We start from the raw sequence: 11,945 nt of genomic DNA, 5'->3' as shown, positions 1-11,945 counted from the left end.
TGGAGCTGTGAACCACTCAGTAAACTGGTTCAATGGCCCATAGTGCTTTCTGGGTTGTCCTCTTTGTCTAAAACTCCTAATACGGTTGTGAAAAACTAGAGAAATAGGTGTTATGTGAGATCCCAAGTGAATGCAGACTGGATCCTGGGACTCTACTGTACTTTACTACTGCACTGTCAGTACTGTAATGAAAATGAGTAACAGAAAAATATTAAAGAACAGGCTTCTTTCCTTGGATTAATGTTTCTAATTATCTTTTTATAGTTGAAAATTAATCAATGACATTTTAATGGCTTTCACTACAAACTTTACAGTATGTCCACTTGTTGTGTCATATTCTGCAGTGATTAATTTATTTACCTAAATTCACATGGATGGCTTCCAGGTTTGATTGCTGTGGTCTTTCAAATTGCACCTGACTTCTCACAGCAAAATGGTCATAGGCCATGAGTCGCTTAGGAACAGTTTGTTTACGTGAGCTGATTTTCAACTGTAGAATCTGTTTGAGAAGATCCTTTTGCCGATTTTTTTCTCAGTTGGGTTTGTCTTCAAATTAGGTTTTATAGATTCATCATTTACAAATTGATCCATACTCTGTAGCGTGTATATGCATTCACTCAGAGTAGCACACAAAAGAGAAGCAGATGTTCTCCAGATACATGCTTTAATTTTTCTTTGGTTCAACACATACTGACAGTGACATCTTTTTGATATATCCCAGTTCTGCTCATTAGTCACAATCTAATGTTTGTCTCCTTTCTTTTATAATTTCTAAAATAATGTAGACTTTTTCCTGAAAATTCATTTTTATGAATTTTTGGTAGTATTAGCCAATCACATAAATGTGATGCCAAAAGGCAATCACAAATGATACAAAAATACCATCAAAATAAGCATGTGTAAACATCTGAATACTTTGCAACAGTTGCCCAGCTGTATTTTACAAATAACAGTGAATCATTTATTTTAATTTTGTATCTGCTAGCTGAATTTAATACAATAGTTTAATGTTTTCCCCATATTTGTTCAGCTCTTTTTCTGAAGTTTTCTAGGGATGTGTAAGAAATGGGTATTTAATTCAGACTAAATTGGTAAATTATTCTTCTGGCTTCAGAGTTTGCCTACAAATTTGATTTCTACAGTAATTAGCATGAGAATATCAATGAAAGCTAGTAAAATAGAGGAACAGAAAATGGAAGTTATTGTTTCATTATTTTTCTTCTGTAAGCTTCTCAAGTAGTTCTGCTGATAATCTGTCAGATGTAAAGATATTCTTTCCTATTTGACACTAGCTGGCATGTTTTCCATACCAATTGATAGTTTTTCTTACGGAGTTGCCCTGTACACACAGTGTATATGTTGTCCAGAGACTCTTGTTGATGTTGACTCCAAAAGTTCAAGTCAGATTTCCCTTGCTCAGGGAAAATACTGCTTTTCTTGGCTTAAATATGCTAAAGTATCATCTACCAAAATCTGCAGTTTGAAATGTCTGCATTTTATTCTCCTGTTGCACAGATTTGATACCTAACATCTTTTTCTCAGCTTGCATAACAGCTTTAAAATAGCACTGAAACCTTTTCTGTATCGATCATGTTTACCACGTGAAATGTTTGAGTTTACCTTACTTGTGCTACACCTTTCCATATACTTGCATTTTGATTCATAACAATGTTTAAAACAGTCCTGTGATGCAGAGTTAACACGTTTTCCTTTCATCTTCCACATGACAAATTTTGATGCAGAAAGTAAATACTTCTCTGTTAAAAATAGCGGAACATTACAGTGTACTGTTTGAAGCTGTACATTATGAGGGTTTGCTTTACCACATTGTCTGATTCTTCTAGTGCGTGCAACTGAGGGACACCACTAAGAGCAGTAATTGACTTCCCTTGACAAGTTCAGTTATTATTCCTTTATGGGTGAATCTCAGAGATAAATAATTCAATGGGTGGTGGATACACTATGCGTTTACAGTAGAATAAACAGCTACAGAATAATATAATAAAAGTGCTCCAAATAAAAAATGAGAAGCTGCTTACCCCAAACTTTCTGTTTTATTTCAGAGCCATGAATTATTTGTTGTGGAATTCTCTTTATATTTTTCCACAATAGTGTTCTATATTGCAGGAATAACCTCATCTCTTGATTATTCCTCTTTTAATTTGAGACAAAGTCTGCTAATGTTTTCTTACATTACATCTTGGTAACTGTTAATAATTCTGTGTTTTAAGTGTCATCCACTGTAGACACTTTGGGCTATGCCTTGTAGAAATACAGTTAGGAAGCAGTATGACTTGCACATACAAACAGAAATTTATCAGGAGGCAGTATAGTACTGACTCAGAAAATCCTCTTCGCTTTTTTTGAAATTCCTGGAGTTACACCTCAATTTTTACTTTTAAGTATGCCACAACACACCAAATACATCTGAAACATTAAAGATTTGCATTAGTTTCAAGATTGATTTTTGGGTCTCTAAATCCTTGGGAGAGTTTTGCAAGTATTTGCAATTACAGACAACCCATAAATACCCATCAAAATCTCCCTCTGCCGTAATGTTTTCTGCAATGCATCACTATCAGCAGGATATACTATAATAAGTTAACTTGCGTCCTATTCCCTCTGCTATGATCTTAGTGGGAGTACTGTTAACTCTGTAAAAGGCTGTGCAGATCTTCTCTAAATGTCTAAATATACTTACAGCAAATCTACTTTTTAGTATTTGAGCAAGCGGATTGGGGTGTTGAAAGACATCCTTAAAATCTCATTTAAATCTCTCACAAAAAACTATCCTGGAGAGAATCTGGTTTATCTATGTGGACTCACATACTATATTTTTAAAAGACTGGCCTCAACGTACTAGCTATATGTCTTCCCTTCTGCTTATTTATTTTTCCCCCTAAGCAAAGCTGAAAACTTCAACCTCTGTTATTAGAAACATTTGTAACCAAAACCAATGACAAACACGTACTATTACAGAACATTATACTATATATATGCCTCATTTATTCTAGTTTTTTAGGACACTGACTTACCAAATCTTATGCTTATAAAAGAGCCAGATGCTAGACACTGGAAATCGCACTTTGATATATTACAAAGCTATATTGTAAGCCTACTGCGTGGCCTTCACGTGCACTTAAAACCTACAGGTATGTAAATAATATCAAATGATGAAACTAGAAAGCAGTTTCTTCAGGCTTTATTTTACAATTTCTCACTAAATATATTTACAGGACATGGAGTTTGCTTTAGTGCAATACATAGTAATGTTGCATAAGTACAAACTGTTGAACTTTTCTAAAAAAATAAAGAAATAAAGACTTAACTGATGTTACAGCTAAGTATGTAAAGCAACATTAATAAATCTGAGTGAAAATGCTAACAGCATCTTTTCTTTTCATAAACAACTTCTAGAAACAAACCACAAACCGGCATTACATATTCCCAACTACTAACCCTTGTACAGTACCATATCATTTAAAAAATGATTTTTTTTTAAAAGCACATATACCGTACTGTATGGCAGTCTTTTTCTACAGATACTGACTTACTCTGTTAATACAAATATGATATAACCTTGGCAGTTTTGAAGAACAAAGTTATCTCAAGATATCAAACATCAGTAACAAACTCTGATAAGCACAGCTTCTTGAGAACTTGCTTTAACAGCATTTCTTCACAGTGATATTTATGAAAGGTTGGAAAAAGATTAGCATAAAATATTTCCATCCTTTTTCAGTTTTTATGCAAAAATCATTACTTTTATATCGGTAATTATAAAATTACAAACACTTTCTATAAGTAACTGCATCTGTAGTAATGATAGAAAAAGTTGTCAGTAAGATACCTAAAATGAGGCTTGCATAAAATGATAGTTTGAAGAAAAGTAGGTACATATTTTTTAAAGTAATAATAAGGGTGGTAACTTATTTAGAATAAGCAGCACAGCAGTTTAACAGACAACCTATTAATCAATTAAAAAAGCTAATTATTTATTAATGTTAAAAAAACCAAGAAACTGTGATGAGGTGAAATCAACATTTTAAAAGATTTGATGAGACATTTACTCTTAATCTTAGTTTTGGCACTTTATTGGAACAATTACTTTACCAAAGACCAAAATATGTATAAAAGTTATACAGCTCCTTGACATACCTGGCAGATATAGTACATAAGTACTGGCAAACACTGAAAACATAGTTAGTTAAACATTCCCACAGAATTGCACATGCATGCACTATTTGGACAACAGCATTTTATCTATGTTCTTGGAGGTGACAAACTTGCATTACTTGGGTATTTTAGGCCATTTCTTCAGCAGATCTTGTTTCTGATTTAAGTCTTACAAATTCTTTAGCAACTTCATCATTGGTCCTCTGAGAAAGTATTCTAAGAATTGTTAACCCAGTTTCATCTACAGAGATGTTTCTCAACAAGGGGTACCAAGATGAACAGCTACCTTTCTCTGCTATGTTTTGCAGCTGAATAACTGTCATTCCTATAATGCGATCTTCCCTAGCAAAGCAGTAATCTTTCACTGACAGGTGAAGTTCGTAGGCTCCTGGCTTATCTTCATTACTCAAAATGCTGCATGGATTAAAAATATGAATTTAGAACAAGGAGTTCAGTTTAATTCCCCTAGGGAATGAATGTAGTCTAGAAATCTTGTAAAAATTAAAGCGATAGTGGTAGTTTAACTTCCGTAGTTCCATTTTGTTGTGACAGAGTATTGTTTATTTTTAACCTCCTACACAGTTAATCTTTCAGGTGCTACTGATGATGTAGCCTCTGTTCCCACTGACCTGAACAGAGACAGAGAACTGATCATTCCCTCAATATCGGAAATAGTTACCTTCCCCTAGAAATTAGCTGAAATGTTCAACTAGTTCCACAACTATCATAACCACATCTTTAAACCACTTGCAAAAAATAAAAATCACTAGCAGAGCCTCAAAAGGAGCTCTGTGGTCAGACACTGAGAAAGTGAACTCTGTCCTAGACAGGTCTGGGGGGTAAGGGGGGAAAATGAATTGGTCTCAGTTAGGAAAGGGGGAGGAGGAGTAAACAGATGAGACGTGCTGTTGAGAAGTACTGAATCTGAAACTCCAAGTTAGGTTAAAATTTCTTATTGCTTTAAGGATTAAATAGAGAGAGAATAGATAGAGATAAATAGAAGGATTTAAAGAAGAGATAAATAATAGGATTAGCACTTGCACAACCCTTTACATATCTAAATATCTCAACAGTTATAAAGGCCCAGGTATTTAGCAGTTACAATTAATGCTTCAGTTCAGATAACTATTTGGGCAAATAGATTTTCTAGGTATATAAAGTCATTCCTGTATAGGGAAATGAATTGTACATTTTACGTCTTTTGTAAGACTGAAAGCTTAGTGGTTGTCATTTATCTTCATATAAAACAAAGATACAACTTACTAAATAATTTTGAAGTGGTGTCTATATCTACAGACTCCAATGTGTATAGTGGCTTTGGGATGGTTCTTTTATGTTTTTACCAGTTTAACTGCAAGAAATTCTAACAAAAATTGCCTAAATTATGCAATTAACAGACAAAAAATACTTACAATTGGAAAGTTTCATTGTATTTTGGTGACCAGGTGTTGCTCTTTGTCTTGGTTCCATGTTTCCTCTTCTTGTCACTTAGGTTAGGACCTAATATGCAAACTTCCACAAATGGCCGGAACATAGCTGTTGTTTGCCAGTTTAGATTATTAATTGCTACAACTGTAAAGAAATAAAACAAATGAAGTTAAATAAAAGTCCATTAGAAGAGCTCCAGTTAATTATTCAGTATGACTTTGTATAGCCAATGAAAGGTGACCTGAGAACTTCCCTACAGGATACCGATTACCTGTCAAGCCTAGGAGGAGCTTTCCCTGTTTTCTGCCAAATAGGATGTCTGACTACTTTCAGTTACAACAGTAGAAAATATAAACATATATTTTACAAAAGCTTTCCATTAACAGCTCTTTTGTCTGCTAACTTTGCTGTAATTAAAGAATCAGCTTATACTAATGTAAATGACACTGGGTTTCCTCTGGAATTCCAGGTTGTGCAGAACAGATATTTTCTTAAAAATGGAACTTTTAAAATCTTGGTGCAGTCATTCACCATCTAGCTTTGTTACAGATTTTGGAAAATTATATTATATGCAAGCAATTCAGAAGTGTAATTTGTAATGTTTGAATTTATGACTCCATCACTTCATTAACTGTCCACACAGAGAAGTACAGATAGTACTTACCTGCATAATCATAACATCTACTGATGCTGAGCAAGGAAAAAGTATGCTCCTAATCACCTGAGGCTTTACAAGTAGTGTAATACTTAATATTTGTTATTTCATTGTTGGTATGTTTTACTTAAGATGTGGTACTTGAGGGTTTTGGATTTCGTTGTTGCTTTCTTTTTAAAACTAGCTATTTGAAACTTACCTTTTACAATGACTTTATGCTCACCAGTTCCAGGATGTGTAGAGACATCCACCTGTATAGATATCTCACCCACTGAATTATTAGTGGTTTGGCCTGAAATAATAATTAGTAGGTTAGCACACCTGGCTTCTCAATACATCAAAAGAAACAGACAATGAAAGAAGGTGAGCAGTTTTTTCTGTCAGAAACACTTAGAAATATCGAACATATTTCACACTTAACTGGGAATCTGTTATGGTTTCAGAAGTGATTTTGCCCCCAAAATACCCCTCAATTGCAAATGTCTATGTAAAGTGCCTCAGCAAAATAAGGAAACTGCTTTCACCTGGAACCTTCCATACTGGTTATCATTAGGTGCATTTGCATCTTCAAATGCAAAAGTTGGTGGCTTTGTCAAACATTGTTTGCATGTGCACCCCAAAAATCTTACTGCAAGTATGCATTTGGAAAACTATTTCTATATTGTTATTGATAAATCCTTTGCTGGGGGTTATGTCTAAGCAAACTACTAAAGTTCTGCACTAACACAGACACAGGAGCTAAAAGTAAAAAGGAGAAGGTTGTAGGTATGGCAGAGGAGCCAGGAACTTAATTTTGAAAGACTTTATTTTTGAGCGCTAATGCAGGTTCCAGGTCAATTGACACATAATGATTCCTTTAAAAGGACTTTCAGTATGTGTTGTAATGTCTTTTAATATATCAGGTTATAACAGTACAATATAAGCAAAATTGGGTATGTTTATTTGTTCTTTAATTGGATGACTGTGAACGCTGAACTCTGAACACTTGCTCCCCAGTCTAGTCTCTGTGAAGCAAACACTAAAGCAAATTACCATCCCTTTATAACTGGCTGCTCTTTTTGTGGGTTAGCAGAGGAAAGATTCTATCTTCTAAATTCCTCACCCACTGGTTCCCCATCCATCTATATGAGAAGGAGAAGCAAACATTCATTTAGAAGTTTTCTAGCAGCTCATGCAGGAATTCAGGAAGGGGTGCAGAGAAGAGGGTTGTCTTGTGTAATCATACTGGGAAAAAATATTCCACCCCCCCACCCCCCAAATTAGTTTATACCCAGAATAGGTATTTTTTTCCCTTTATCACACAGTCTTTTTCTGGATTTCACCATTAGTGTCTTCCTAGAAACATGTTCTGCAGTGATGTTTAGTCATCGTATTGGCATAACCCGATTGCAAGGTCAATTAAATACTCTTACTGCAAGTGTTAGTGCTCCAGAGAACAAGTGTTTTCCCTGATAAATGTGGAAATTCAGTGCTCAATTAACTTCCTCAGCATCCTTGAACACTGTTCTGCATTTTCCAACTTTCAGGTGAGTTTGGTTTGGAATTGTCATGAATCCACATTTAGATTGTACTCAACCACCTTTTAGCAAAGTACACAGTCTCGGTATCTTAATTTGGTTATAGCTGCTGCTTCTGAATCGCAGGGTACCTGTACCAATTTCGCTGCTAGATGTATTTCAGTGTCAGCCCGAGGGTTTGGATCGCTACTGACATGTAAACAGGCAATTTGTTAGACATCAGATTTTTAATGACAAGAAGTTTAGTTTCAGTGGCAGCAATTAATTTTCTTGTTGTATTTGGACAATTACTTAAAGCTGTGGTATATGGGATCTTTAATGAAGTTACTGAATCATTCTACATCTTGTTCATAATAAATACTACTTCTTTTTTAAAAAGCATATATAAAGAGATATGAATGAAATGGACTAGAAAAGCCAAATAAAATCAGTAGAACAGCTTTATTTAGAAGAGTAAAATAAGGTATCATCTGAGTGTACAGTGAAATTAGTTTTTATTTAGAAAGAGAAAGGAAATTCTCATTTGGTCATGGTCATACAGCTGATTTTATTTGCTTTTGCAAACACACTATCTTTAGACTATCAGTAAGTAGCATAATACTGACACTGAGTTTACGCTTGTTGAAATAAAATTTATTTATAAAATAATAAAAAAATATATTTGGAGTGCAAAGTGCTATGTAAAATTATTCTGTCCAGAAAACCAAGATTTTAAAAAAGGTCTCATTTTCATTACACAAAACGTGGTGTTTTTAATGGAGTTATATTTAACTCAGTGGGATGACTTGTGTGAAAACACCTTCCCCTATATTCATGTGGATTACATGAATCAAATGAAGGTAACACCTAAAATTCAGAAGGAAGCTTATCCAGGCTAGTACCCCAATACTATAGCTAATATATATTTTTATATATAGGTTAGTATTATTTGCTTTCTGATGCTGTGGAGTAAATCAAAGAGAATAGAGACTGGAGCTTCTAGAGCATTAATCTGTCTTGTTCTTTCATACTGTGAAATTCCACCTTTTCAAATTGTTAAGTACTGCATGGAATTCAACCTTAACAGGTTCTGGTGGACCTTTTTATGAATGATGCTTTTGATTCCACATATAGCTATCTTCAGCTATGAAGTCTGAGTCATTTATCTTTTGTTCTAATGATAAAGGTTTCATTGCCAAGCTGGACAGGAGAAGAGAACCAAGAATTAGCAACATGTAAATCATAGGGACACTGAATACATAGGATAAACTGAATGTACTGAGAGAGTGTAAGAGAAGTTCTCAAACTCTCTTCCAATCAAAATTAATAAAAATTTACCACTTACTACAGTGGAAGGTGAGTCAGGCTGATCCTGAATTTCACTGAAAAATCAATTACTTAAAAGATGTTTTGGTTTAGGGTTTTTTAAGAGAAATCAGGAATGTTTTAAAAGAAAACAATTAGCGTTTTCATTTGATAGCTTATGCAGCATCTTGTGGGTGATGGTAATAATGGAGCATGCTATGTTAACCTGTAATAATGATGCATTAGATCTCACCAAGACAAAATTTATGAATCTGCAAGATAAGTCTTGCTCTGGCTCTCCAACTTATTAACTATGCAAAGTATATCCTTGCAAAGGTCTCCTAACTGATCTTTTTCTTTCCTTTTCCTAGTAGCCCATAATTCACAACAGTGCTCTAAGCCGTATTGCAAATATATAGTGGGACTAGTCCTGTATGTATAGCACTGTTTGATAAGTTATAAAGAAATCTGTGTAAAACATCACACAGACAGCTGACATTAAAATGATCCTACATTTCACTATTGCTGAGGAAAACTCCTGCAGCAGAATGTCTCAGCCAGCAGAGACAATTTCTGTTCTAGACTCTAGTGGAGTCTGGAATATAGGCTTGGTTTCTCTCTGTTACCACCCCATCCATCTTGCATTTATCTCTCTCTGACCTGCTGAACAAACTAGAGACACAATTCTTGGACATTCAGTGTTTTCTTATAGCAGCTTTTGTCAACATTAAGAACTACAGCACTTCTTTTTAAAGTCTCTGATCTCAGAATCACAGGATGGTCAGGCTTGGAAGGCATCTCTGGAGATCATCTGACCCAACCCCCTGCTAAAGCAGGATCACCTCGAGCAGGTTGCACAGAGTCACATCCAGGTGGGTTTTGGATTTCTCCAGAGGAGACTCCACAGCTTCTCTGGCAGCCTGTTCCAGGGCTCAGCCACCTTCAAGGGAAAGATGTTCTTCCTCATATTCAGAAGGAACCTCCTATGTTTCAGTTTGTGCTCATTGCCCTTGTCCTGTTGCTGAGCACCACTGAAAAGAATCCTCCTGACACCCACCCTTAAGATATTTGCATACATTCATAAGATCCCCTGATCTGTCTATTTCTGCTGGTTTGTTTTCTTTCTTGCTACCAATTCTTGTGAAGTCACAGCAGGAGTTAGTGATTGTGATTGCACTGTGGAAAGGTCTATTTATCCTACCACATTTCAGAAGACAATTTAACTGACAGATTGCACTTTTCTTTCTTTAGTACTGTAATGTAACTAATTAGAAGGTTAACAAGCACAAATAATTCTGCTGTGTTTTTGAAAAACCTTATGGTTGCTTAACTATTACTATCTCTACTCTAAACTCTGCTTTAGATTTTATTTGTTAGGTTATTTATATGAATCAAAATACACCATACTCTCATAGGTGGGTTTTAAAGTGATCACCTGCATTTAAACTGCATTCTTTTGCAGCCATAGTACAACAAATAGTAAAGGAGAAAATATATTTCCGCTGGCCAAAGGTGCTTGTTTCTCAGTGGACAAAAAGTCTAAAAAGCTAGATTTTGATTTCTCCCTTATTTAGCATCTGAAATGTTATCAGTGTGATAGTTGTTGCAGCCCCAGTGATCTTGACAGAAGGGAGCCATTTTTGAACAAGGACCTACTCAAAAGTTTCTTAGTCATGGTAATCATCTTGGCTACATGTGCACTCAGAAACTCATTCTTCTGTCTTCTATTCTTAAGTAGGTAGGTACTTTTGGAGGTGGACTTGTAGAGAAAATAGCAGAAAATACAAATCGAAAATGAGTCATTAATATTTTGTAAAAATAAATCAGAAACTCCCTATATTCTCTAGCATAATACTCCTGCTAAATGCAAGGGACTTCTCCTGAATCAGTCTGTGATTGTGCACAAAGTACATTTCTGTGAAAGGGGTCCTTTGTCCTGCTCAATCCTTTAGCAGCAGAAAGTTTTGAAAAAGTTTTCCCATCAATCAGGAGGACTTTAGAAAATAACTACTAGGTTTGCATGAAAAAAGAACCCAGCAGAAATAAATGGGATGCACAGAAAATGAGCTAGCATAAAATTTAAGAATAGAATTTGAGACATTGAGACCTCTAATGGAGTATACTTTCCAGCTGCTCTGGGAGTTGGGACTTTGAAACTGGGATGCTTTTGTTATTTCTTGAGGAAAAGAAAATTAAAAAGGAAAATGTTAAGAGCAGGTTGTTTGTGGGGCTACTAGGAGCATTGGTATGCAGCATGGACCTCAAAAAGTGGCACAACACATCTGAGAAGCTGAGCTGATCATTGGACCGTTCATAGGTCTGAGCTCTGCCTTTCCAACCACCCCAGTTATGCTGCTAGGAATATTTAAGATAGCAAACTAAAACCAGTTTGCACTATTTGTATATTCTAATATAAAAATAGGAAAGTTTATATAATGATGCAAATTGTCATACAGAAGTATTTATGGAAGATAAAATTGCTGTGTCTGAAAAGGTATTGCTTGACCTATCTGTTAACAGAATTAGTTGTTATCTGGTATTGTGTTTAGATAAATGTTGTCATCAATCTTGCAATCTCTTCTTTTTACAGTTCAGTATAGCAAAATGTGGTAGCTATATGAAAGCGAAATATAGCAGCCTTCAAAACTAAGCAATGAAAATAAATAATTTGATGGTTTAAAAAAGTCAGACAGAAATATGTGGTACTGAACCCTAAGAGAAAAATCTGTCCGTGCACTCAGCCATACCAGCCTTCTCTCTCATCAGGTCCGTGCCTGTAGTACAGAGTTTGAAAATGGTTGTGTAATCCTAGGTTAACATATCATTTCATGATGTGGAGCATCAATTATATTATGTTATGCCTTATGATAGCAATTCTTTCTATT

The 11,945-nt window shown here is 35.1% G+C and overlaps 1 protein-coding gene across 2 annotated transcripts in view; it reads right to left on the bottom strand.

Annotated features, from left to right (window-relative positions):
* Positions 1-3,186: 3,186 nt before the first annotated feature.
* The window catches only part of UNC13C (unc-13 homolog C), a 178,470-nt gene continuing 169,711 nt past the window's right edge, over positions 3,187-11,945 (bottom strand). For both annotated transcript variants that reach the window (XM_027800121.2, XM_027800123.2), the window contains 3 exons: positions 6,459-6,551; positions 5,589-5,748; positions 3,187-4,590 (listed from right to left, as the gene is read on the bottom strand). In XM_027800121.2, the coding sequence (XP_027655922.2) occupies positions 4,305-4,590; positions 5,589-5,748; positions 6,459-6,551 (539 nt within the window). In that variant the 3' untranslated portion in view covers positions 3,187-4,304. The remainder of the gene's footprint in view (positions 4,591-5,588; positions 5,749-6,458; positions 6,552-11,945) is intronic.

This window comes from Falco cherrug, chromosome 7 (assembly GCF_023634085.1).
Source record: "Falco cherrug isolate bFalChe1 chromosome 7, bFalChe1.pri, whole genome shotgun sequence".
NCBI lineage: Eukaryota > Metazoa > Chordata > Aves > Falconiformes > Falconidae > Falco > Falco cherrug.
This window is presented reverse-complemented; position numbering and strand designations above follow the sequence as displayed.